The following is a 27,783-nucleotide window of genomic DNA, read 5'->3' as shown; positions in this document are numbered from 1 at the left end:
ACGGTAGGGCAGGACCGTGAGTCAACTGGGTACGCACGATGCAACTTGATCCAACTAGGAGCTGACCAGCGCTCAATATCAGCATCTGTCTTTATCCAATGAACACGACGTAGTGTATCTTTAAAAGGTTGAACTGCGGTTTATCGCTCCTGTAGACTCGTTTGTCCAGTCGGCGTTGCTGTAAGAGTGTCATGGTTCATCGGCGGTGAATGTTGGTGCGTTTTCCTCCCCCCGTGGCGCATCAGCATCCCTCCTGAGCTATGGATGCGTTACGAGGCCACCGCGGTGCACTGCCAGGGATGCTCGTGGTCTGGATCATGTTTGCGGCAGAGATTATGAGTTTATCCAGGGTAAAAGCTAGCGATGTCATGGAGGAACTTGCCACGGAGAAAGAAGCAGAGGAAAGTCACCGCCAGGACAGCGTTAATCTACTGACATTTATTTTGCTGCTGACTTTAACCATCCTCACCATTTGGCTATTCAAGCACAGACGAGTCCGGTTCCTGCACGAGACCGGGTTAGCAATGATTTACGGTAAGGCTTACTAGTCACGTGGGAGCTCAAAAACAGACATAGATTTTTCTCTCTGGGTTCCTCAATGCACTCATATAGCCTACTTTCTGATGCAATACGCATTAGCTAAATGTCTGGCATCTTTGCTTCTTGGTGCTGCAGAATTTGTTCTTGTATCTACCTCTTCAAATGCCCAATAACCTAAACAGCCTACACACTAGGCTACAATGTAAGTTTAGCTTGCTCACAATTCTTATTGAAGTTACACAGATTAATCAAACAATAATAATTTAATTAGGACACAGTCTAACCTATTGGTAGTGACATCATGCCCAAATTTGCAAATACAGATCCAAAAAGGCCCATTTTTTTTCTTGAAATGTCACTCATTAACTATTGACTTACAGACTTTGATTTGTTGCTGGTCCTTTTCTATTTATTCATTGCTTTACTCTTTACTATGGCCTGCTGTGACCCCTACACATTTGTTTTTATAGCCTTAACAGAGCCTGAGAAGGTATTACTAGGTCTATTTAAAATGCGAGTATGTGGTTAGTGGAGTTGTTTCAGTTAAAGAATGGTGTGTAGCCATTTTTATTTGTACTAGCTGAACTGTCACAAATTTCCAATGTGTCAAAATGTGTCAATGTGATAGTGTTATCCTGTACTCACGTCCAATGAAATTCTAAGATCATAAACTATGAGATTATTTTCACCATCCTTGGTGTAAAAATAAAAATGCTAAAACAAAACATTTGATTGGAAAAATATAAGTGCACTCACTAATATTTTTCAGTGTAAAACCGTTGCTTCCCTTATAGGTCTTTAATTCATCTGCTGTTTGTGTTTTTGAAACTCAAAACCGTTCAACCCAAACAAGATGTACTGATAAATGTTTAATCAATCAATATCTCCACAAAATTCAAAATAATACTATACTACTAAACTAAAATTGTCTGAACATGCTAGGTAAAAATGGTATTTTTAAAAATGTATTTAGTATTTTATTTACTTTTAAACTGTATTATTTAAAATGGGTGAGATGCTGCCTTTTTGCTGGAAGATGTTTTTCACTGAATGGAAAATCAGGAGGAATGCAGTATTTGCTGCCTTATACTTTTACATTTTTACAACAACAAGGACTTTGTTGATATTGTTGATGTTTTTCTATGCATCCCCTGTGCGGCTCTCCTTCAAACTGTTAGTACACAACCTTGCACTAGAGAGGGGCATTAACCAGCTTTGCCCTCTGCAGATATGTGTTGTCTGTTTGGAGGATTTATGTTTTCTAAGCGGCTGCCTCGTGCCTTGCTCCAGGATTTAGCTTCTCTGCTGTCCCTGCATCTTACTCTTTCCCCATTTTTCATCTTGGCTTTGTCGCTCTCTCTCTGCACCTGATACTGTGGCCTTAAACAACAAATGAGATTTTGACCGAGTAAATTAATCATACATATTTTTAGAATGTCTGTATCTGAACAGTTTCTATTTTTTGCTGCTTTTAGATCCAGAGTAGCAAAGCAAGTGTTAAGTGGAAGAAGATGAGTTTAAAGCAATTTAGATTATACTTGGTAACTTTTAAATTTTTCCTAACTCTTATATGACACAAAATAAATACACAATTCATCATTCAGTAGTCACCTGGTATGGTGCAGCCGGGGTCCCACCCTGGAGCCAGATCTGGGGTTGGAGCTCGAATGTTAGTGCCTGGTGGCAGGGCCTTTGCCCACGGGGCCTGGCCAGGCAAAGTAGCAATCAAGGACGGGTGTCTCAGTGACCTGTCCGCACACACCGCATCTGACTGGTGAGATTGACTGGTGGATTGGTGCAGCGTCTGCAGTGACGCAGTCGCTGTATCGGACTGTTGTGATAAAGAAGGAGCTGAGTCGAAAGGCAAAGATTTACCGGTCAATCTACGTTCCTGCCCTCGCCTACTGTTATGAGCTTTGGGTAATGACTGAAAGGGCAAGATTGCAGATATAAGCAGTCAAAATAAGTTTCCTCCCTAGGATGGCTGTGGGCCCCCTTAGAGATAGGGTGAGGAGCTCAGTCACACGGGAGGAGGTCAGAGTAGAGATGCTGCTCCTACACATCGAGAGAAGCCAGCTGAGGTGACTCAGGCATTTATTCCAGATGCCTCCTGGGCACCTCCCTGGAGAGATGTTCTGGGCACATCCCACCGGGAGGAGGCCCCGGAGAAGACCCAGGACATGCTGGAGGGACTATGGTATGTCTCTCAGCTGGCCTGGGAATGCCTCAGGATCCTCCCGTTAGAGCTGGAGAAAGTGTGTGTGTAGGGGGAAGTCTGGGCCTCCCTGCTGAAACTGCTGCCTTTGCGACCCGGCCCCAGATAAAGTGGAAGAAAATGGATGGATGGGTAGAAAAGTCAATTTCACCTCTCTTTTATTTTGAAAGAGGTCAAATTACATGCTTGATGCACATGTACTTGTCCTTGTGGCCCTGGTGGAGAAAATTGTGTTACTGTATTGTGTCAGTTTTTGAAAAGGGTACTATTGTGCTTATAACTAAGACTGTTCATGTTATTTTCTTGTATTTTCGGCCTCAGGTTTATTGGTAGGAGTGATTCTGCGTTACGGGATCCCAGCTACCAGTTATCACAACCAGACCCCTCTGAGCTGTTCCCTGAAGGAGGGTCCCGCTAGCACCCTTCTGCTCAATGTCAGTGGAAAGTTCTTTGAGTACAGCCTCAAAGGGGAAATAAACCTGAGAGAGATTCACAATGTGGAACAAAATGACATGCTCAGAAAGGTTGGTAATAACACACCGATTAAATGCGTTGGTGGGTCATTTTCATTCACTAATTTTAAAGTGAAATAGATCTTATATGCAGACTGCATGTGTGCACTGTCAGAATATGGCTCCAGTCAAACTCACTTATCCTTGTTGCTAATTTCAACTTATACATAAACTAAAGGTAATATTATTCTAAGCATACTTTTATGAGAAATGCAATCCTCACATGAAACACGCAGCTTTCATTTCCATATATTTCATTAATCCCGATGTTCTCCTCGTCTGTATATTTAAAGTCTTGTCACTGAAGGGTTAGCTATCAAAGCACCTCTGCTGATTATTGTTTGTTTGCAGAACATTCAACTATTTTTACCCATGCATATATGTTGTATTGAGCTATAAAATATAAAAATACTAGTGTCCAAAAATCAATAGTAGCATAATCAATTAGGGGATGAAAGGCTTGTGAAATTTAGATTTTTAGTCAGTTTGAAAAAGGAGAAGCTAAAATGAAGCTGCTTAAGGTCATTTTGATGGAAGAAAAAAAAAACTATTGTGATTTTGCTATTAATTGGTTGAAAATGATTTCAATAGTGCAATTAATCAATTACATGAGTACTACTTTCAGCCCTACTAGAAAAAAAAAAGCACAACATAAACCACCCCATAAACAGATGTCGTGACAAAGTTACAATTTGTGATACTGACTTATTTACATGAGTTCAGGTCATGCAGTGTAATGTGCAGTAATTCAGGCATTCTTTTATTTTTATTTTTTATTTTATTTTTATTTTTTACAATTATTACTAACCAACTGCTATTGCTAATTATTTGCTTTTATAATCATGATTGTAATTTTTTGCTTATTGCTTAACTTGCCTTATTCATATCTTCATTATAACTTTTTCCAGGTGACCTTTGACCCAGAGGTATTCTTCAACATATTGCTGCCTCCTATTATCTTCCATGCAGGATACAGCCTTAAAAAGGTGAGAGAGAAGAGGCTTTTCTTACCTCTTATAGAGTTCATATGATTTGTACTTAGGTGAGCCAGTCCCCACACTTTGTGTGTGCAGGAGGATGTCAGTCCTCAGCAGACAATCGTACCATTGTTGGATGATCAAATTACAGCTGTTTATTTATTATGCACACATTTACAGCATTTAGTGCTGTTTCTCAGTGTGTGTTATTTGTTCATGCTTTTTTTTATAATATTTTGACACACACAGTGCTCTAATTCCACACGTTAATTACGCCTATCGAAATTCATGAAGACAGTATTGGTCCAGACTATAAATCTTTGTGAAGTTTACTAAAAGTGTGTGGTCTTAGCTGCTGGCAAGTGTGTGCTGCCACTACCTGATGACTTATTGGAGAGATAGTTGACTGAGGAGAGCCTTCATTGGCCACAAACGCAGTAGACTCAGACTGTGGAACAAGTGGCTCCTTCAAGGGGAAGTCCAGAGCAGATGTCTTTCAGTTCCTCTCTTGACATGTAGTGTTTAAACAATTGTTACACAGCCCTATAGGGTCATCTTGGTAATCTTTGGTTTGGGTCAATCAAGAATCTGCACTTAATGTGCTTAAACTATTGTTTGTATTGCCTTGTTTTGTATTGCACATGGCTCAAAAATTCTTTTTGCCTAATTATGTCAGCTCAAATCCACAAACAGGAGTACTAACTTAGTACTACCTGAGGTTCAAACAACTCCACTTCCACAGAGGAGCTGATCAATGTTCAATCTAATAAATTTTCATCTTATAAACTCCCTCTCGGCAGTCCTTTGGCAGCCTCTGGGGTAGAGTGCTTATTTCCTTTAAATCTCTGAGTCAGCATTTCTCTCTTTCTGGATGGAATGAGCCCTAGCCTTGGGGTTGCAGAGCTGCATAGCTTTGTATGTTTGACTTGTAACCAGTTAAACAAGCACAGAGGACTGTTGACATTACTTCTCTAGTTGGTCAGACATCCCCTGGCACTAATGAATACCAAGGCAAGGCAAATTTATTTGTATAGCACAATTTGTACAAGTAATTCAAAGTGCTTTACAGAATAAGAACCACAATACAAACAAATCAAAACTATCAACAAAAAATATATATATATAAAATTTAAAGAGAAGAGTGCAGAATTAAAACCTTTCATATGCACAGCTAAACAGAACCATGTTTTCTAAAATCCTAAAGTAAATTTTATTAGTAAAGTCTTTGAACACTGATGTATAAAATAACTGTAGCGGCATGTTTTTCCTGAAATGCATTTTATAGAATAAAAATTTAAATTTTGGATTATACAGTAAAAACTCTAGACCCTATCAGGTTTGGTACAGGACTTTTGAGGCAGGATGTAATGACGAGAGGGGGTTAATTTCTGTGCAAGCTAACTTCTTCCTTCAGAGAAGTATGTAAACATATCCCTATTCCACGTGGACTTTCTTAAACTTGTCTTAAGGTGTATTTTAATGTCAAATGTTACATTTTATTTCTTATCTTTCAGAGACACTTTTTCAGAAATCTGGGCTCCATTTTAACATATGCCTTCATTGGTACGGCTGTTTCATGTTTTGTTATTGGGTAAGTCAAAACAAGGAATTTCAAACCTTATTTGATTAGTTTGAATTTCCCATTTAAACATAATATTTTGTAGTATAACAATGTTTTATAGTATATTTATTATTTGTTTTTTATTTGGTTTAATCCTGTCTATATATTTTTTCTTTTTAAATCAAGGAATCTAATGTACGGCGTGGTCAAGTTGATGCAAGTAGCAGGGCAATTAACTGATAAGTTCTACTACACAGATTGTCTTTTCTTTGGTGCCATTATTTCAGCTACCGACCCAGGTATTAACTTTACAACATCACAAAAGAACATATTATATATTTAAATTATGAGTCTTTATTTTGTGTGTGTAGTAACTGTGTTGGCCATCTTCAATGACCTCCATGCTGATGGGGACCTGTACGCTCTGCTGTTTGGAGAAAGTGTCATGAACGATGCTGTTGCAATTGTTTTGTCATCGTAAGTAAAATCGGTCACATGTATTATGTAATTTATTCCACTTGTACACACCTCAGACACCTTTCTTCATTGTGCTGCTGACGTTCATGTGTGGACAGGCTGTGCTTTGTCTCCCTCTGCTGGACAAAGAAAGATCATTATTTGTCCACTTTACGTCCATGTTTTCCATAGATTTTCCTTTCCCCATAGGCTGTCCTTATTTTAAACATTTTATATCTACACATTTTGGTATAGAAAAGTCAGACTTTGGGCTGCATTACTGTTTCTCTTACGGGAAATGTTCTATGTACATTTCTCAATCTCTGCTCAGCCATATAGACCTGACAGTCATCTATTACAGATCACCACCAAAACCCCAATTGTTACCTTAACTAAAGGTTTCATGAAATTATCAAGTTTTTTCTATTGTATTTTGGTATCAAGTACTCATACCAAAATTACCAAATAATCTTATTTCTTTTCTCTGCTGCAGGTCTATAGTTGCCTACCAGCCAAGTGGAGCGAACAGTCACAAGTTTGACACCTCAGCCCTTTTCAAATCAATAGGAGTTTTTCTGGGGATCTTCAGTGGCTCCTTTGTGATGGGAGCAGCCACTGGAGTCGTCACTGCTCTCATATCCTTTAAACATGAATGTCACATCATAACCTGGCTCAAAGGCTAAAGCTAGAACAGAAAATACGTCAAAAAACAGATTAGATCAATTATTTAGTATCTGTTCTATACATTTCAAAAGGTAACAGGTGTAATATACAGCATCGTACAACTGCCAAATCTGTACTGAAATCAGTAGTATCATGTTTTAAAATGATACTGTTATGAAATTAGTTTATAGTTTCATGATAAACCTGATACAATATTCTTCTGAAATTTCATGATATGTAAAACAAGGAACTACTGCAACAATTGAGAATCTATCTACTGCGTGCTTGTATGAAGAGATATAGGCTATGGTATTGATGTTATCATGACTTCCCACCCGTAGTAGTAGTGGTAGTAGTAATAGTAGTAGTACATACTTTTGGAGTAGGACTACTGCTCTTGCGTAAATGGCAAGGCCATTCTACTGAAATGCCTGTGTCTGTGAGTGCTGTGGGTTACCTGTGGTCCTCCACATCCAAGTCCATGGCTGAGTGAGCTCAGCTAGGAGCTATGGCAGACAGATGTCTTGATTTGCCCTCTTTATGCAAAGATTGAGCCCTAGTATGTACCCATAGTCTACAGCTGTGCACACAGCAAGAAGCAGCTCTCATCTGTAGTTCACAAAAGCCTACACTTTCAGTAAATAAATTATACCTTTCAAATCAAATCAAATCAGACTTTATTTATATAGCACTTTTTCATACAAAAAATAACACCTACTTCAGCAGCCTCTGTATCTTTATTCTGTCTGATCCAGCCATCTGCCAATACTTTTCTGCTGTCACCGTCACGCAGTCCCCCGTGCATAAAAGTGAACAGACCCCTTGCGTAAAAGTGAGTGGTAGCAGGGTGGAGCACGCAGCCAGCCATATAAACTGCACAGCCTATAATGGATTGGAGGATTTGGATGTATTGTGTTATTCCATGTTTTCCTTGTGGAGCGCCCTACTACAACTATAGCACACCGAGCACAAAGCCATTTCAGTACTCCGTCACGGGCTCAGCTTTGGTGATGCAGCCTTGCCTTTTATTCACTAGCAGCAGTCCTACTCCTAAAGGCTAGATGCATGGACAGATGCTCTATTGTTGCCCTAGTTCCTCATTTTACTTAACATGTAACTTCATGAGAATTTTGTGTCATAAATTACATAATTTCAAGGCAGTATCACATCATTTTGATATAGTATAGTATAGTATAGTATAGTATAGATATAATGTTGTGATTCTATCACGTAATTGGGTAAAACTGTCATGTAATTGCATGATACTGTCATGTAATTGCATAATACTATCATGTAATTGTGTGATAGTATCATGTTTAAACGTAATACAGCCGATTTTTATTTAAGTAGAGATTTGGCAATTATTTGCTGCCGTAATAAAATGTCCAGGATGTAGGTGCATGTTAATATAGGAGATGGCCTGGTAAGGTGCCTGTCTGCTGTATCCACCTGCACAGGGCAGAAACAATAATCATACACAGCCACGAGAGAACAGCAAGATAGGGCAGGGACAGTCATTCAATATATAATATTTAATGTATGAATTTAATTTAATTAATGAAAGACTGATTATTCTTAATGCATTTTCAACGTCACAAAGTTCACTAAACTTCACTACTTCCCCCTGCTGGAGACTGCCCTCTTCTTCCTCATGTCATGGAGCACCTTCCTGTTGGCAGAGGCTTGTGGCTTCACTGGTGAGAATAACTGGCTAAATGTATTGGCATATATTGTTGTTTTTTTTATTGACTTTCAGTGTGTTTGATGCAGATGTAGCACTGGATATGATCTGTATCAATCACGATCCAAAATATTAAGTCATAACATGCATGTCAAACAATGTTTCAGTTAAAAAGGTAATTGGTAAATGGTCCTTGTGAGACCAGATTGTATGTATGTGACTACAGTAGTAGTTTACCACCAGCTAGTGTGGAATTAATGAGTAATTCATGAAATTGTAGAGCATCTTTCAGCTTCTGGAAAAACACAGTATTGGGGAAAGTATATCTCTAGAGTACAGATCTTCACTCTTTGTTGAAGACTGGCAGGGTTGGAGCACAGACTATACGGCAGATTACAAACATTATAAACATTGTCTTAACAGTTGTGAAGGTAATCTGTAGATCATGTTTCTATAGCAAATGTACACACATGTGCACATTTACTCACTAAACATTACTTCAGGTAGAATTACAGTAATAATTTAATTTGTCAATGTTTTTGCAGGTGTTGTAGCTGTGCTGTTCTGTGGAATCACCCAGGCGCACTACACTTACAACAACCTCTCAGAAGAGTCCACCAAACGCACCAAACAGGTATCACTTTAAAGGATACTGCACACCAACTCGAACCTGCTTTTGGTGTTCAAGTCCAACTGATTTAAAATTAGCTGGGAAGGATTAAAACTCACAACAAAGGCTAGTTATATTATATTGCACTGGCTTTTTTGAGTTTTTAACCACTTCCCTCATCAGTAGTTTCAGTAATCCTGCAAATAAAGTCAGTGTCACTTTCTAGAGATAAAAATGCTTGCAGTAGTTCCTTTTTTCTCAAAACATCCACCCCACCTACCGCTTAACTGCATTTGCTGTGCTCAGTCTAAAACCGAGTCTTCAGAAATAAAACACACAATTAAAATTATTGCTAAGTGGCATTTATTTCACTAAACCAAGGTATACCTAAACCAAAGCTAACTGTACCATGGAGAGGCTTCTGTAATGTACAACACCACTTGTGCCTACATTATACTTTAGGAACCAATGGTTTGTGCTCAAGTCTTGAGTCTCTTCACATCACAGACAGGGCACTTGTTCTGGTGCCAGATGGTTATAATGATCCACCCACTGTGACCTTAATCAGGCAGTGTCAGGACGTCCTGCTGGCCCTTTCCAAACACACAGGTTCCTCAGGACAGGGGCAGATTAATCCACAGACAGCACAGCATGAAGATTCCTCTAGCTAAATTTATAGGCCATGCTCCTGTTTGGATTTTTTTATGCAGAAGCTTAATTAAGAATGAAAGTATAATTATTATTGTACTTAAGTAAATGTTACAAAATGAAAACAGTAGGTTTTAATTTGTCTAATAAAGTTAACACATATTATAGTACAATAAACATGTACTTTGACTTTTAAATATTTGCTAGACAAATGTTGAATGAATATGATTGTTTAGATTTTGGAGATTTTTTCCCCTTGAATTTAAATAGCCTTTGTTTGTTTTCTCAGTTGTTTGAGGTCCTCCATTTCCTGGCTGAGAATTTCATCTTCTCGTACATGGGGCTGGCTCTGTTCACCTTCCAGAACCACATCTTCAGCCCAATCTTCATCATTGGAGCTTTTGTATCCTTTGACTCAACCTCAAAATATACTTCAATAATGTCCTTAAACACAGCTGCCGAAATAACTAATAGGGGCTCAGTTCCTAAGATCTTTGCTTCCCTGTAGCACAGTTAATGTAGGAAAGGCATTTTTTTTCTTACATTTAAAAGACAATAAAAAAACATTAATTAGGTGCTTTAATGCAGTGTTTTTCAACCACTGTGCCGTGGCACACTAGTGTGCCGTGAGATATTGTCTGGTGTGCCGTAGGAAATTATCCAATTACACCTAACTGGTCTAAAAAATATCAGGTTTCACACTGAGTGAGTAGAAACATTTTATTTTATTATAAAATGCTTTATTTGTGTGTTTATTTGATTCCTGTTCAAAATAATCTGATGAGAATTACTTTATATTGTAAATATAGGATGCAGAGTTTCATTTTTTTAACATTTTCTGCTTGTGGTGTGCCTCGTGATTTTTTTCAATGAAAAAAATGTGCCTTGGCTCAAAAAAGGTTGAAATACACTGCTTTAATGAATTTAAATGTTGTACTTAAAAAAAAAAAAAAAAAAAAAAAAGGCCAGCTGTACAGTTAAGTTATTAACAAATAAATCTCTATTACCATTAGTGTATTGTAACAACAATGTCCCGTAGGATAGAATATTGTCTTTGCTGTAAATGTTCTTAACCTCTTGATCAGATTGCTATATTTATTGGTCGAGCATTGAATATTTACCCGCTGTCCTTCTTGCTGAACCTCGGCCGACGACACAAAATCACAGGAAATTTCCAGCACATGATGATGTTTGCAGGTAAAATCTACCCCTAAAATAATGGCCTATGTTTTGAATTTATTCCACACATCTGATCAATTACACCGATGTCTGCTGAAAGGTTGAAAAGCCATAATGTTTTACCTAAAAATGTTTTCATCATCTCAGTGCTTATTGTCTTCAGAATGAAGCACTCATTATACATTATGGGGTAAATTTCTGCTGCTTATGTTTCATTTCAAGGTGCTTGACTCCCTACTGTCACCAGCAGTGAGTGGCAGACACCTTATTCAAACACTGCAGTTATGTATTCCTTAGGTTGTGACAATGCAAATACACTTGTATTTATTTATATGCAAATGTTTATTGTGCATATGGCGAAAGTGCCAGTGTCCAGAGAAGTCCAAAGAACTAACAGAGAAGTATAAAAATTGAATGATGATTATTCTATTGTCAAGAACATATTTTCTATATATTTACATCGTTCTCAAATTATTATGATTGTGCCACAGGTTTGCGTGGGGCCATGGCATTCGCTCTGGCCATCAGAGACACAGCCACCTACGCACGACAGATGATGTTCAGTACGACGCTGCTCATTGTCTTCTTCACTGTGTGGGTCTTTGGAGGAGGAACCACGCCCATGCTTTCCTGGCTACATATCAGGTAATGTTCACTGAGGAGACATTTTTAACACTTTATATATCAGTGTACTATATGCCAAAAGCTTTAAGTCAAACCAAGAAGGATATAGCATGAAAAACAAATGGGCGTTTAATGGTTTTTATCTTATTATGTTTTAGCAATTTGTTTTGTTTGCTTTTTTTTGTTTTGGCTGTTCTGCTTCTTTTTTATCTCAACCTTTCTCACCAAGTGCCTGTACATGGGGAGAGTTTCATTCCATTTTATTAAAATCATTTAATCTATAAAGCAACAGGACATATTTGTTTTCTCATAATTTAGTTTTCAAATGACTAATCTCTCAAAATGTCAACAGATTACCTCAACTTTTTTGAATAGTTTCTCCCAACACGTTAAGGCATGTTTTATTCACAATAATTACGGTAAGTAAGTACAAAGAGGAAGGTTTGTCGAAGTTGAATAAACCATTGCAAATGTTGTGATATTGCCACGAAAGGGCATTGTATTATTGAAGAATAAAACTACTATAACTACACAAAACACTACAAAACAGACACTAAAACTGTTTTTAGTTCAGCTTTTTTTGGAAAATGTACTTCAACATTTTTTGATATATCTGATACATAACTGATTACTTAGTAAAATATGTAAGTAAGTAACACAAATCTTAAAGATTCTTTTTCACTAGTATTAAATTATATGAGCAGTGGTCAAGGTTGGGTTTGTAATAAATTACCACAGCTGTCCAAGGTGATAAAAAATTTGTAAAATATAATATAAATCGGAAGATTGGAGCTAAGAATTAAAAACAACTAAATCACAGAAGCTCAACTTGTACTAACCCGTAGTTGTCCAGTAGATGGTGCCAGATTCCTCCACCTCCATCCCTTCTCCTCTAACTTTCACACCTCCTCTTATTCCCTGTTGCACTTACTCTCTTTCAGCCTTAATTTCCTTAAACAAATGGCTGTTATCTGCAGATAGCCGTGTCCATTTTAGTGTGGATCATTTTTGCTGGAGCTGCTCATTGTGTTTTGTGTTAGCAGCTCCTGGACCATAATGCATTGCTCCCACTTGTCATGATAAAGAGGATTATGTTGTTCCAAATGTGTGTGTGGCCGAGCTGTTTAATATGAGTAATGCCTCTGTCCTAGCAAGAACTATTGTGTTTTTGGAATACAAGCTTTGCCAAAATCTCCTCTTGAGCTCAGAGCTTTGGCAACAGGGCGGATATGAGGCAAAAGCCTTGTGACTTGTGGGTCCCTCCTCAGTACACATGAATACAGTTACACCCATGTACATTTTAGTTTATTGTTAAGGACCATGGCTTCTTAAACTGTGGATGGGACACATCTGGTATACAGGAGTGTTTTTTTTGTTTTGTTTTGGTGGTGGTAAATTTGAAGATAACTAATTCTTCTTTGATTTTACACCTCACTGTGATTGGTTAATGGGACATGTCAGTCAATGAGATCATGATGGAGGCTGACAAATAGGTAGAGTTGGTGGAAAAAACTCAACTGCATGCAAGTATATGGCCATTGGACTGCAATAAAAAAAAAAAAAAATACAGAATAGTCATATAAAACAGCGGGCAACTTTATAATAACTACAATATTTACAACTTTAATTATGAAGAATGAATTAATAATGAACAAATAGTTTATTAAGAATGATTCAGGCTTCCCTTTTTAAAAAGTCACACTCAGAACCCTAAGGACATAAATGTCCACTTACAAAATCTGTAAAATCGTCATAGATTAATATTTTTCAATAATTTTTAAAAATACATATTTAACCTCTGAATTTCTAGTTTTCTAGAATTTTCTAATGAGATATCATCCAGAAAATAGAAGGCCAAGGTAGAATTGTGGTACATCAAGTTTATCTAAATTTTGAGGTTTGTGGCATTTTAGTTTTCAAACTGGCAATTTATGGGTTAAATATAAATGGATATATTTTATTAGAACAGGAATAGATCTTTGGATTTAGTCGAAAAAAGTATTAAAAAATATTAATGTATGATGATTTTATGGCTGTTTTTGTAAGTGGACGTTTATGTCCTCATGGTCCTGAGTGTGACTTTTTTCAGTGTTCCAATGCAGTAGCAAAACTACTTTTTGGGAACAAAAATTAGGCCTTTCCACAAAATGTGGTGTCTTTTAAAATCAATTGAATTGAACTATTGGACCAACTACGTTTGAAAAAATGGCCAAATGAACCAAAAATGTCCTGAGGGTTAAGGGGTTAAGGTAGGATATTCATATTCATGCTTTACCTGTGGTTTACACACAGTTAATGTTTAGTCTTGATTAAATATTACAATGTGCTTAAAAATACAATTATATAAACAACTGCAGGTGGGAAACAGATGCTTTGCTAGGAAAGGAAACACATAAAGGTGTTATTCTGTCAAGATCTTAAACTACCTCTCACACATTTAGAATACTTAGAGCTTGTAAAAATTATCTGTCTTCATTTCGACAGTGAAGACGTCACACAAGTTGCCATTTGTCTGACAGAAATGAAGAGAAAGTTGCTCTGGAGAAAATGGTGGGCAAATTAGTGCATGATATACGACTTGTCCTGGGATAACAGGCGTCGGGGCTCACTGGTTTTCTGTTGGTGATGGGAGCTTATATAACGCAGTATGACGAGCTGAGAAAGATGATATAGGAAGTAGCTGTGAAATTATACCAACAATATGCAGTGCTGTGTAGGTTTTGTGCACATACAAGAGGTGGACAATTTGAAAACGATTACAAGGCTTGTGTAACTAACATCTTCATTATTTGGACATTTACATTCATCCTCACATCTTACACAAGAGTCATACTATAGTTAGGATGGCAACACTACATTTGCGTATGTATTTTATTTTTAGTTGCTTGTTGTGATACAATTTGGACTTAAAACCTTTAGGGATTAATTATGCTCCCGTGGGTTTTGGTGCATAGATTTTAGACAGATGATGGTTCTGGGGTTGACTCCCTGGTCATCTTGGCTTGCTTACTTCTCCTTGTGTATGGGCGGGTTTCCTCCGCACACTTCTGGTGGGAGGGTTCCACCATCTGCTGTCTCTATGGAGATGTTATTGCTTTGCCAGGAATGTTCCACAGTAGTGCATTAATCTTATCCAATTCTATTCTCGCTTATAACAAGAATGTATGTTTTCAAAGTACTTTTTTGCAATATAAATGCTTGTAATTCAGTACATTTTTTAAGTTTTAATGCTATACTGCAGAATATTCCAGGCCAAGCAATTACTTGTTCATGGAGACAAGCAGGTGGTGGATCCCTCAACAGAAAAGTTACATAGTGCACCATAATGGACTGAACTATGACGTCTCTAAAGCTAAACCTTTTTTAATTCAATGTGGGGAAAAAAATCTACCACATGTTAAGCAGTCTGTCACATGAACATCTGTTAGGTCAGGGATTAGTACATGTCCCCAAATAACACGGGATCATATCCGACCCATTCTTCTGTCAATTAATGTTTTTACTGAGTGGCTGCAATCCCTACTGTTCATCCCTACTGTACATCCAATCAGCATGACACTAGTTTATATAAACAGGACTGGTCTAACAATCTGTTACATCTGAGGCCAATAATCATGTTTGTTTTTTGTACAGGTTACAAAACTAGTTAACAGTAAAGCTTGTGTTCTATTCTAATTATTTCTAAAGCCATTCAAATTAGACAGTATATCTAATGAGTTCATTTCAGCTTTTGGACCATCTTTAGTGATTAAAATGAAAGAAAATCCACCATTACATTTTTGGTAATTGATTAGAATGTTTTATCAACGTCTTTAAAGTTAAACAACATAAATTACTCGTGCAGTAGTATTCGTTTTGCTTGTTATAAAACATAGAGTTGAACAGGTTGCAGTTGCCAAAACCATCTTAACTAAAGGAATTTGTGATTTGTGATCAATATGAACATGGACATGAAAGTGCTTTGAGTGCCTTGAAGGTGGAAAAGTGCTATATAAAAATGTGACCATGACCATGAACATTTTTATTGTTGTAACTTGTGATTTTTATTTGCTTTGTCAGATTTAGGCCTCGACATTGTGTCTATGGACAGAGGAGATACACAAGGTGCTGTATTTGACAGTAAGTGGTGACGGGAGAGGGCTCTGGTGCTTTTCTTGGTGACGGGGTTGTTTTTAGAAACACATGGGGCTATGGGAGATCGGTGTCAGAATAAAATAAATTAGACTCAGGAGTGTGTGGGAACATATTTCTCCCTGTTGTTTGTTTGTCGAATGCTCAATTGTTAATGCTACTGTGGTGTGGGAAGAGAAATCACTGTCTGTGTTGGCTTCAAGCTGTTGACAGGAATCTGTGACGTGATCAGAGAAAATTGGGAGGTGAGAAAACCAATGAAAGCCTGTCAAAAACAAGGTTATTTGCTGTCATTTTAAGAGCTGTATTATATTTGAGATTCACAGCTGTCAGATTGAGAATTAGGTTGTTTTTTGCAGCGTTAATGTCAAAATGTTTTAGGTTTCTCCAAGCAACTAGGCAACTTCACTTTCCCTTTATGAGATTAAGGGATGACTCAATCAAGTCCTTAGTCCAATTACGTTTATTAGGTCTTCTAATATGAAATAAACAAAGGTCTCTGCATAAGAACAAAAGGATAACCCAATCCTTCATGTAAAAGTACACTGTCATCAGACTATAGTTGTGTTAATGTTCTACAGTTTGATGATGCTATAATTTCACTGATGACATGGGCCAACCATCACTTCTTTGGGGTTAAATAATGGTGTGAAGGAATAGTGAAAAAAATCATGTCAACTTTGTTTATTTATACTGACGGAGAAGACATTGAACTTCGCAGCAGCTTTTGTTTCACGTGTATAGGCCCAGAAATTTTAGAAATACAACAGATTTGGTACATGACAGTTAAAAAGCAAATGTTTGTGATGTCACGTGAAAGTAACCTATTGGATTATTTGTAAATGTGCAACTTATTCTTTCTGACTTGGATCTGAATAGTCTGGATAATGTTTGGACCGTGTGCAACAGTCTGTATGTAACTCACTGCATGTGGGAGTAGTTGTTATCAGGAAACATTGTTTAGTCCTCTGCTCATCCAGGGGCCTCTTCTCCTTTTACTAAAGATCCATTTTTTTTCATAATCTCAGTTCACTCTTCCCACCCCTCTTCCCTTGAGTCTGTTTTTGTTTTTGTAGCTTTCGCTGATCTCCACACTGATCGTACATTCTCAAAAGAACTAGTGTAGTGTGTAGACTAAAACATAATATTCTGGGTACTCATTAGGCTGACACAATAAAATGTAGATGTATAATAGAATATGCAAAAGATACTAACAGTATTGAAACATTGCAATTTGCCTGATAGAGATGTACACTGTTGTTTATTAAATACAACACAACTAATGCTTGTTGATTTAAAGTTGGCCGTTAACTAGGCCATGACAAAGGGCATTCTTAAGTCACTCTTCTCAGTGTAACTCAGTTGTAGCCTGTTCCTTATTGAGCCATGACAGGCTTCACTTGTCCGCCTTGGCCTTCATCCAGCAGGATTAGAGGCTGGGGTTTATAAGAATTAAACGCACCCTTTTAAATTCTGCCTGTGTTCGGCCTAATCCTTCTCCACTGTACTAGACACCAGCAGGACTCACAACAGCTCTGTATGAACTCAGAGTTTGATAGAAGCTGGCTTAGTCTAATATATTTGTACTATAGATGTATTTAGGGAATGTCTAGTTTTTTATTAAGCCTGGTTTATGCAGTCATTTATTTGCAGAAAGCACTGATCCTGGGTAATAATGTGTTTTTAACATGTTGGACTTAACAAACCTACCAATAACGCACATGTTAGTGTTCATATCTTTTGTCTTTCTGACTTTCACTCTGGTTTGGTACTGTTTATCACACTAAACTGGATGAACAAAAACTATAAAGTACGTTTTTAGTCCTGGTTTAGTCCTAGTTTAGCAGTTACGAGTGCTATAGAACATAGAACTGTGTAATATACTTACGCTTCAGAAAACATCGAGGGTCTTTGGGTGTCGATTAAAAAAATTAAATCCACTTTATTTCTTTAGCCCATTTTACAAACAAAAGCAGTTTCAAAAGTGCTGCGCATAGTAAAATAAACCTGTCTCTTACTACAGTACATGTGCATGTCTTGTAGTACACAATTTTCTGCTCAGTGGAATTGCTCTGTTACATGTTCAGAGGTCACATGTTTGTAATTTTCTGTATCTGCTCTGCTTTTGGAGCCAAGCAGATGTTTTGGACAATGTATACAGTTTTTTCTTAATATTATGATGTATTTAAAGACCTACAGTTACAGTAAATACAGATCTGGCAGTATTTACCACAGAGAAACACTACATACAAAATAGTAACTCTAATATGTTAATTAAGGCTCCACCAATGCAGGCGAGGGGAAAATTATATTCAACTCTAGAAATCTTTATTGATAACCCATTAATCTCCATACCGTAGTACTGCTTGCATGTGAAATAAGTAATCCGCTAAATTTTAATCCTGAATGAGGACTGCATTTGGTTGCATTTTTGTATGTATATTTTCATTACTAGTTCACTATCTAAACAATGATTTAAATAATAATTTTGATATCCCCTCAATATCAAATATCTTGTTACATTTAATTTCCATTTAATCATATTCTTAAAGCCTGGAAGTCGCCTTAAATTGGATGTGTTATTAGAATAAAAATGTATCATTCAAATTCTATGTCTCTGCTTGATTCATCATTTGATTGAAAAGACATTTCTCATCCTTCTTTTCTATGAAACCGCTTTGCTTTCCTTTGTCCTATTTCAGTGCTTATTTTGTCTGATGCTAATTTACTGCATTGCTCAGCTTTTCCTTTCGCTTTTCCTTTGATGTTTTAGCAGAGCTGCTAAAATGAACCAACCACAAAGAGGTCAATCACGTCTCGACAGGTGCAGTGCTAGTAGTCACAAACAACCTGGGACAATTCTGTGTCAGAGATTAAAAAAATATTGAAATGATTAAATATTAATTTTAATAAAAAGCTTGAATAATGCTGCAAATTAGTTTCATAACATGCTTTGAATTTTAATAGGGATATTTCTTCATCTTCTATCTTGTCTTGTAGGGTTGGTGTGGATTCAGATCAAGACTTCCAGCTCACAGGAGACAGCTTTCAAGTATTGCAAGGCGTAAGCATCTCACAACTGTTTTGTATAGTCTTTGTGTACTCTTTTCTGTGCAGTAAAATGGAACTTTTCTGTCGACATTCTGGAGATATTTTTTTTACAGTCAATCATGGCTAACTTAAACTTAAACTTATTTTTAAAAGATCAGAATTACATAAATCTCCACCAATCCACACCAAATCTCCTTATCTTTTCAATGAATGACTTCAAAATCTAGTGCTAAAAGGAGGGTGACTAGTGTAGCAATCTGTGACTCAAAAGATGCAGAAAATGATTTTATGAAAGAATTGTTTGCTGTTTTATTTAAGGTCATATCTAACATAAACTAAATAACAACTTATTGAGTAGATTTGAAAAAGTACCAACATATACATTTTTAAGGAGCAAATCTGTAGAAAATGAAAAAAAACAAAAACAAAAAACTGCACAAACTAAAATACATTTAAAAAAAAAGATATAGCAACTTCTTAACTTAAAATGTGCACCAAGTTTCTGCTTACTGCGCTGCCATAAAGAATAAGTACTGGAGTTACGGTTTGTTAAAAGTTTGGGAGCCCTTTTCGTCCCTGTGTTGGCTGTATAAATGAAATACAGAGCACCAGGCTGAGGGCATATGAGTCCATTGGGGCAGTGTAAAAGGAGTATAGATTTGTGCCTAACTCACAGGTGACACAAAGGCAGTAGTTTCACCAATTTAAAGACATAGGCTGAAGTAAGCTTGTGGCACTTTGAAAATGTTCAGATATTGAATCATTTTTAGTACAATGGAAATAATACTTTGCACTGCAGGCACTATTAAATAGCATAGAAGCAAGCCTAACCCTTATCTTATGTCAAGCCAAGAGAAACAGCTCTTATTACTGCAATATTAAATGAGTAAATGGCCAAAACAACAATGAACATTTTGTTTTGCCAATCCATAGTACAAGTATAGCATTTGAATAGCATAAGCTATAGTACTGATAAGCATTATATACTGATATACTGAGTTAACCACTTTTTACAGAACCAAATCAGTTAAGAAGGAAAATATCCACTGTTAAATCAGGCACGCAATCAGAGCAATTGCCTTTGTGCTATCAGCTGATTAAACCAATTCAACGACAGGGCAGCCTCACTCTTCGCTGTAACCTTTATTATTGTGTGATGCTCCAAAAATATCAAAGTGGAAAATGAAGGTCTACCATCCCACTATAATTGGTGAACCACACCAAACAATCAAAGTAATAGTAATCTTGCCCATGCTCCTATTTCAATTAAACCTAATATGCCTGTAGGATACTGTGATGATTTATTTCTTCTTGTGTTTCCAGGACGGCTCCCAGGACCAGAGTAAGACCAAGCAGGAAAGTGCCTGGTTCTTCAGACTGTGGTACACCTTCGACCACAAGTATCCTTCTTCTTATGTTCATACCAACAACAAATTGCTCTTAATGCATCAAGATTGTATAATTTTCTCAGTAATTACAACAATTGATGGATAAAGGGTTAATTTATAGGTAGACCCAAAGCTAACTTAGAAATAATGTTTAACAACCCTTTAAAGTTGGACAGAATAGAATGACAACAAGCCTTTTGTATGAAGTTGGTTGGGTACTTTTATGTGTTTTGTTGTGTTTTGAAGTGGCAGACAGACATGCTGAGTAACCAGTTTAATCAGCTGTTTGGTAAGAGCTACACAGATACTGATTTAGCCATAAAACAGGTCGCTGCTTTGTGATTCGCATTCGCCTGTGTGGAATGTTATAGAAATTAAGTGTTTTTTGGTCTGGACAACATTGTACTACTGTGGCTCTGTGATGTTATCATGTGGTAATACACCAAATGTCCCGCTGTGTTTTAAACTCCATATACCTTCACTACAATAATTTTTCAGCCCTGAACTTTAATCTCGAAGAAACAAAATATAAAGGGTAGCTGTTCACTTGTAAACTGCCGCTTCATGACATCATAACGTGGAACAGAGCATTTTGAGCTTTGGAGATGTAGATAGGCTAATCATAAAAGGTTACTCAAACGTGTGAATGAAACACAACTTCAAGTAAGTTTTTGATGAGGTAACAAGACTGTGACATGGCTTAAAGCTCACAAGAGTTAATATTGCATATATATATATATATATATATATATATATATATATATATATATATATATATATATAGGATATAATATAGAACCTTTAAATTATAACAAATTCACAGCATCGTGCCATGGTGTCACCTCTAACATCAAATAAAACTCTCTTTATGTGCAGTTTCCTGGTTGAAGAATAGACAAAGCCTGTTTCAAACCACTCTCTCTTTTCAATGTCTTGGCTTCTTTCCCTGGTTAACAACCGCACCTCCCTCCTACTGCTCCCTCGTCCTCCCCTCGTAACAACCGTCTCCCCCGGTGGCTGATTGTGATTTGTTTTGGAGAGGGCCAGCTGTGTTTTTACAGTGAAGAGGCTTTCCCCAGTGATACTGGTAAGACACGAATGCTGCAATCGCTTATTCCCAAAGTCGACCAAGAAAAACAAGGACGGACATCTGCAGACAGAGCCCTGCAAAATCCAAATGCACTTGAGAAATTAGATGTTTGTTTAGGTCATGCATGATGAGAAGTGCAGAAAAGAGAGAGAAAAAAAAATTTGTTTAAATGTTTTGCGTTTTTGTGACGTGTAGCCCTGTTTTTGGTTTGTGCACGAATGGGTAATACTCAGTAGGGATTGGACAAGAAACAATAATATCGTTTATCGTGATAAAATTGGTAAACGATACGCATTCGTAGGACATTTAATATAATTGTGATAATCACCAAAAAAGATAATCACCATTGTATCACCAGAATGTGCAGAAAAAAGCTACTTCTCCATGATTTTCTCTTCTAGATCATAGTTCAGTTCAACTCATTCTTTATTAAGAACAGAATATCTAGTAAAAAAACCAAAAAACATTTAAAAGACAATGAATGCAGACACAAATGCCAATGTCTTGTTGTACTGTACTATAACACTTGCTTAAATATGTAGCCTATTCATAATATTAAAATTATACTTATTTATATCCAAAACATTTTGACAGTTGTCTGCAACTTTAACAATTATTGTGACACAATCGTTAATTGCAATTTGGCCATGATAATCGTGACACCAAATTTCACAAATTTCAATATCATCCTATGCCTAGTCCTCAGTTCTGTTTACTTGAGTAACTTTTTAAAGAAATTGTACTTTTCATAGTACTTTTTTAGCAGCATACTTTTTCCTGAATAATATTTTGTTTATCTCCCCAGCTCTGCAAGTGTGTTCCTGGGGACACTTGTAAGGCATAAAGCTACGAGCTCAATGCATGACATATTTATAGATGCATCCAATTGTTGAGCCAGTTTTTTGTTGGTTTGGTTCCACGTCACTAGGGAGATGGCATATTTCTAGAAAAGTAAGGCTTGACCAGTTACACAGGAGCAGAGCTGTACTGATTAATTACAGAGAGGAGACATGCATAGGTACCACTCCACATTTCCTGCACTTGTTTACCACGTTTTCACTGAAGCAGGAAGGAATGACGCTTGATCGGAAACACCGGAGCATTAATGAACACAAATAATACCGCCATTCGTGTGTAGGTATTGGAAATGTGACGTAAAACCACAGAGCATTCTGGGAAAAGGGATAAAGACAAAAGACTATAAAACTGCTGGAAAGTGGGCGATGCATTCTTCAAGATAATATCGATTTTGTTCTTGAAATAATGTACAAATAAGGATATTATGTACTGTAGAGACCAAATATGAAGTCATACTTTTGCACCTTTGAGATTAATATTATTGTGAATTCTACTTTTGAACAAAACAATATATTATCAAGGCATGCATAGTTTATTATATTGCCCACTGACCACTGCTCTACTTATAGGTTAATTTATCTAATGTGGTCAGTTTGTATCCTCCTTAATGCTATGTTTCAAGTTATCTGAAGCCCCTGCTGACTCACAGTGGGCCGCCCCTCACCTCCACTCTGCCCAGTTACTGTGGACCTCTGGCCAGCTGCCTCACCAGCCCCCAGGCTTACCAGGTGAGTGACCACTGATGTTAACATGTACAAACTTTACCTTTTCTCTATTATTTTCAAACAAAGGCTACATGTAAAGTGAGTAAATCATAACCTTTAACCATAGTCTTTTTACCCAAATAGTTTTTTTTTTTCAGAATGTCTATTCAGTAGTTAGTTACCCACAGCTTCTGGGATCTCCTTCAATTCTAATAAAAAAAAAAAAGCATGACTAATCTGAAGAATTTACAGTTGTGCACAACAGTTACTATAACAGAATGTCATTATGGAAAGAAATATATTTCTTTTTTTTTATATATATATATATATATGAATCGGCATTTGGTAGGTTATTTTCATGTCATGTTATTGTCTTAAGAATCAAAAGCCAATGTATACTCCTTAATTTTTTTTAAAGTATCATGAGATTTATTCTGTTCATTGACATACGAGTAATCTTGTGTACTTCCTCTTGAGAGAAAAAAGTAGTTTAAAAATAATGCATGTAGGAATGTTTTATTGTAATTAAATTGTCATACCCAAATGTTACCATAAATTTGATGCTTGAGTTAATTATTGTACAGAATCTTGTCTTATCTTTCTCTTGAAAACATGAGGGGCTACACATTTTGACATGCAACGTTTTAAAGTACCAGTGCCTGCAGGAAGGTGCTCTCTGCATACTGAAGCCCTTTCTGGAGGATTGTAATATTGTCAAAGTATTTCTATGCCTGCCAGAGGAGCACAAAGCAGGGGGCCTAGAGCGAGGGAGAAGAAAACGCACGGTCAAGAATCCTTTTTATATTCAGGGGGGCACAAAGACCCCTTTCAAAGCTGCCTCAATGATGATACTGTGCTGAATGACACTGGACAGAAATTTTCAACTCAAATCCAGCCACAGTTTTGTCACAGTCCAGTCGTAGTCCAGTCGTAATCCAGTCCTAGTCCAGTCCAGTCACAGTCGTAGTCCAGTCACGGTCTGGTTGCAGTTCCAGTCACAGCCAGTTGCTGTCCATCTGCTCTCTCCGGTCACAGTTGGAGTCCAGTCGCAGTCTAGTCACAGTCCAGTCGCTGTCCAGTCACAGTTGCAGTCCAATTGCAGTCTAGTCACCGTCCAGTCCCTGCCAGAACATTCTGAAACAAGCAAAAGGAAATTGCTGTGTCTATACAAAAAAAGGACAAATAAATTGAAATAAAAGAAAGTATTGCTGCTGTGACACAGTAGCTCAAAAGTCAACAATATGAAAATAGCAGTAAAAGAATTAAGAAAAGAAAGTACCAATATAAGTAATTAATTATACTTTCTTCGTTAAAAAAGTATACCCAAAATGAAATGGAACTTAAGTGGGATTTAAGTTCAGTAAACTGACAGTTAATCACTGTTTGTTTGCAGCACTGTGTTGTTTGCCAAGCCAGCTCTACGTTATACACCTTATTCAAATTCAAGACCAGTCTACTACCAGAAAAGAAAAGCCTAAATATCACTGTAACTTGTGGCAATTTACCCAAGTGTTATGTCAAATAAAACATCTATGCACTTAAATACACAAAAGTCAAATTTGTGATTTAACATTTCACTGCAAGTTTATTTACTGTTTTTATAGTTAAGGTTGAGGTCTACTACGCCCAGAAGATGTATTTTTTCTTTTATATAATGAATGACAGTTGTAATATACATATTCTAATATGATTCCTGCTGCCTTTGTTTGTCAGTTTTCGTTTTTCATGTGAGTAATACTGGCTCTAGCCTGGTGTTAAAACTCCTGGGGGCATACATATTGATCCTCAGTCAATTAGAGCAGCAAACACGGACCCATGCTACAGTTTTTATATGGCCATATATCAAAACAATGCAATATGCGTATTAAATTGGCTGTGTGGATTTTATAGGTCTACTTCGTAAGTTGCTGTTGTCTCATTGAATGGGGGCTTGTTAATATTCAGTGCATGCACAAGGCTTTAGTGCTTTTGTTTCTGTGTGGACCTCAGTCCTCGTCACAGGCTGGTACTATGTGTCCTGTATTGGATGCTCTGATTTCCCAATGCTGCAGTTGTTTCCAGGGTCATGGAAAAAATCTGTCACCTTATTATGATGTCATTAGTCTGCGTCACAGAGATAAAAATTTGTACAAGGGTCAAGCTGATTGAATAATGCATGTATTTTTGTTGCAATATTTTTTTCCTTATTTGAATTAAGTTTGGTATACAATTACAGTGGACTATTTATACCTAAACATAGTCAACCACAATTTATGATGTTTTACACATTTTGGAAAGAAAAATATAATCATCATAAAGATGAATAAATGTTTTGTATCCTGTGTTAATATTCAAAGCCACTTTGGATGATGTCTTATTGTTTTCAAATCCATGCACTCTTCTGTTACCGTCTGTGGTGGGTAGGCTACTTCATACGATAGCATAAGTCTTTTTTTGAATAAAAGTAGTATTTCTACAACAATATTGTCAAAACTCCAATTTGTTTACTGTTATATCCCTAGAAAGATTGTAGTATGACACTGGTTCCCTCTTCCCTCACCCCCTCACGTTGTCAATGTGTTTGCAGGATGACGATCAGCTGAGAGACCCAGACTCTGACCTGATCCGTAATGACCAGGACCTGACCTTTATGTTCGGAGACACGTCGCTTACGGCTAATGGGACGTCAGGTGCCAGGGAGGACTCTCGCGCTGGGGCGACAAACTGGAGTGTGAACGGAAAGAGGAGCGGCAGCACCTCTGAGGAAGCACTGGAGAGAGACCTGGACTCCAGAGACCAAGAGTTACTGAGCCGAGGGACTAGACTGGTTTTCCCCACGCAAGACCAACTATGATCCCACAACCAACCATCAATCTAGACTGAGAACTGGTCCAAATACTGAAGGAAGGAAGACTAAAGAGCCAAAAAAGGACTCCTGAACTGAACCAAATTCATCTTATGTAGCACCTTTCTAGATGCAAAATTTATTCAAAATAACGCAGCTTATTGGTAAAACATCTTGCTGAAGGACAAAGGAAAAGTGTGCAGTGCTCGAAGGGTAGATATTTGACTACTTTTCCCCATCTAAGACAACTAAGATCTGGCTCAAAATCCACCTAGGACCTAGACTTAAGACCTGGTTCACTTCCTTAAAAATAGGACCAGGACAATCCCTCAAATGAATGGGGCATGTCCCAATGACTTCCAATGTCAGTGAAGACAGACAGTGATGTAAGAAACCAAAATAAACAGATGAAGTCTAACTATACCAGGTTTGAGCTGGGACTAAACCGGGACAATCAGAGGGAATGTACTCTTCTTACGTGAGTTTGCACATTTGTGGTTTTGTGGGCGGACTTAAAATATAGGTGGGCAAAATAATGTCAGACATTGATTAGTTGCTAAGACATTTGAATGGGGAGTAACAGGAAATAAATATATTTGGGCCCGTCCTTGTAAACTACAGCTGCCTGTGATTAAAACTGGACACTGGACTTTGCATAGATAAAACCAGGTCTATGGAAAAAAAAAAAACTGATGTGAAGATGTTTGTTTACCTGAAGGTATGGTCTGTTTATTTCTCATAAAAAGAAGTATGCACTAAACCTGGACAAAACTGTGGCTTAGGGTAAAACGGATCCAAGCCAGGACTAAACCAGAACTATAGGAAGTCAATATGCAAATCCTCTTGTGAGAAGAATTTTGCACATTTGAATTGTATATGTACAGTCTACTGATGAAAAAAAAAAAGAAACTGTTGTAACATTCTGAAGCTATACTTTAAAAATGCATCTTTTTTGACAATTAATGGTACACAGATGAAAAATCATTTGCGGCAGTACTAAAATGTAAACATTTTTTTCCATAATTGCCAGTAATAAGTATTTAAAGAAATCTGTTATGCCCTGGCAAAGCATTGCACAGCTATGTTAATTTGAAAATTAATGTAGCTAAACTATATGAAATAAAAACACCCTTGTTAAGTGTGGTTAAGATCCTTGCAGCCTCTTTGACACGGCAGACTTACTGTCAAGGATGAAATAGCAGGGGGATACTTGAGCATGCAAATGACCACAATGCACTGCTTTGTCCCTGCTGCATCAGACTGTTACAAACTGTATGTCTGTCTTGTCTTTCATTGCGTCCTTTTGGGCATCTATTACGTCCAAGTAGTCTCATGTGCTTCTATGCAGGATGCTGCCTCGTGCTGATTTGTCATTCATATCATGAGAATAAACAACCATAAAATGTTGGAACATTAATGGCCTCTTTAGGATTGTATTTAACACAAGCACTGTTCACCAGATACTAAAAAAAATCTATGATATTTGCAATAGTTGTTTCAATACATTCTGTTGGCCTATAATACTTAAATGAGATGATGGCAGGTAGTGTTACTGTTTTTTCTGCTGATTTTTTAAAATGTGGTGTGAAGAAAAACATTAGACCTTGTCACTGATAAAATGATTTGGCCAAACATAGTACAACATGGTTGTTCTTATTGCTGGCCAAATCATAAACCAATGGAGATTTTAAGATGCTAAATACTAAATTACAATTGATACAAGTGTTAATTGCATTTACCAGTAGTCACCCAGCAGCTTATCATGTTATTCCACTTATATTTAGTTTACTTTTTTATATATATATATATATATTATTTTGGCTAAAGCATCTCTGTGAACATTTAGCGTGTTGGTACACAAGCATGGAAGATTTTGCCAACAACAGTCGTATTTTGACATTTGATCCCATACTTGATGCAGGAATACTGGTTCTTGCCCGATCTGACACTATGATATCATCACAATTTAGAATCATTAAAAACCAAGCAATGGATTTCAATGACATGACTTATTTTTGTTTTAGCCGCTGAAAGTACAATACACTAATCAGGCAACATAACAAGGTCACCT

At 37.1% G+C, this 27,783-nt stretch overlaps 1 protein-coding gene across 3 annotated transcripts; it reads left to right on the top strand.

The window, feature by feature from the left end:
* slc9a7 (solute carrier family 9 member 7) lies at window positions 1-27,127 on the top strand. Of its 3 annotated transcripts, none has more exons than XM_055221286.1 (17): window positions 17-534; window positions 3,077-3,279; window positions 4,176-4,253; window positions 5,759-5,835; window positions 5,992-6,104; window positions 6,177-6,282; window positions 6,755-6,896; window positions 8,516-8,621; window positions 9,151-9,239; window positions 10,153-10,266; window positions 10,949-11,060; window positions 11,534-11,687; window positions 15,726-15,770; window positions 18,798-18,861; window positions 20,172-20,248; window positions 22,807-22,912; window positions 25,455-27,127. In XM_055221286.1, the coding sequence occupies exons 1-17, from the start codon at window positions 261-263 to the stop codon at window positions 25,719-25,721; spliced, it is 2,127 nt and encodes a 708-aa protein (XP_055077261.1). In that variant the 5' UTR covers window positions 17-260; the 3' UTR covers window positions 25,722-27,127. The 3 variants fall into 3 exon arrangements, with proteins under 3 accessions (XP_033821254.1, XP_055077261.1, XP_055077260.1); XM_055221285.1 differs by having other exon boundaries at window positions 6,755-6,901; window positions 8,521-8,621; window positions 25,455-26,615; XM_033965363.2 differs by lacking the exon at window positions 15,726-15,770 and having other exon boundaries at window positions 1-534.
* Window positions 27,128-27,783: the final 656 nt, after the last annotated feature.

The sequence above is a fragment of the Periophthalmus magnuspinnatus genome, chromosome 4, assembly GCF_009829125.3.
Source record: "Periophthalmus magnuspinnatus isolate fPerMag1 chromosome 4, fPerMag1.2.pri, whole genome shotgun sequence".
NCBI lineage: Eukaryota > Metazoa > Chordata > Actinopteri > Gobiiformes > Gobiidae > Periophthalmus > Periophthalmus magnuspinnatus.
Note: the sequence above shows the minus strand (reverse complement) of the source record. Positions and strands in the feature narration are given on the sequence as shown.

What these genes read in the sequence shown, in the direction of transcription:
- slc9a7 (XM_055221286.1), top strand. Translation starts at nt 261, where the DNA reads ATGGATGCGTTACGAGGCCACCGCGGTGCACTGCCAGGGATGCTCGTG. An exon ending in TATTTCAGCTACCGACCCAG is followed by an intron (nt 6,105 to 6,176) that starts GTATTAACTTTA and finishes TTGTGTGTGTAG; the next exon opens with TAACTGTGTTGGCCATCTTC. An exon ending in GGACAGAGGAGATACACAAG is followed by an intron (nt 15,771 to 18,797) that starts GTGCTGTATTTG and finishes CTTGTCTTGTAG; the next exon opens with GGTTGGTGTGGATTCAGATC.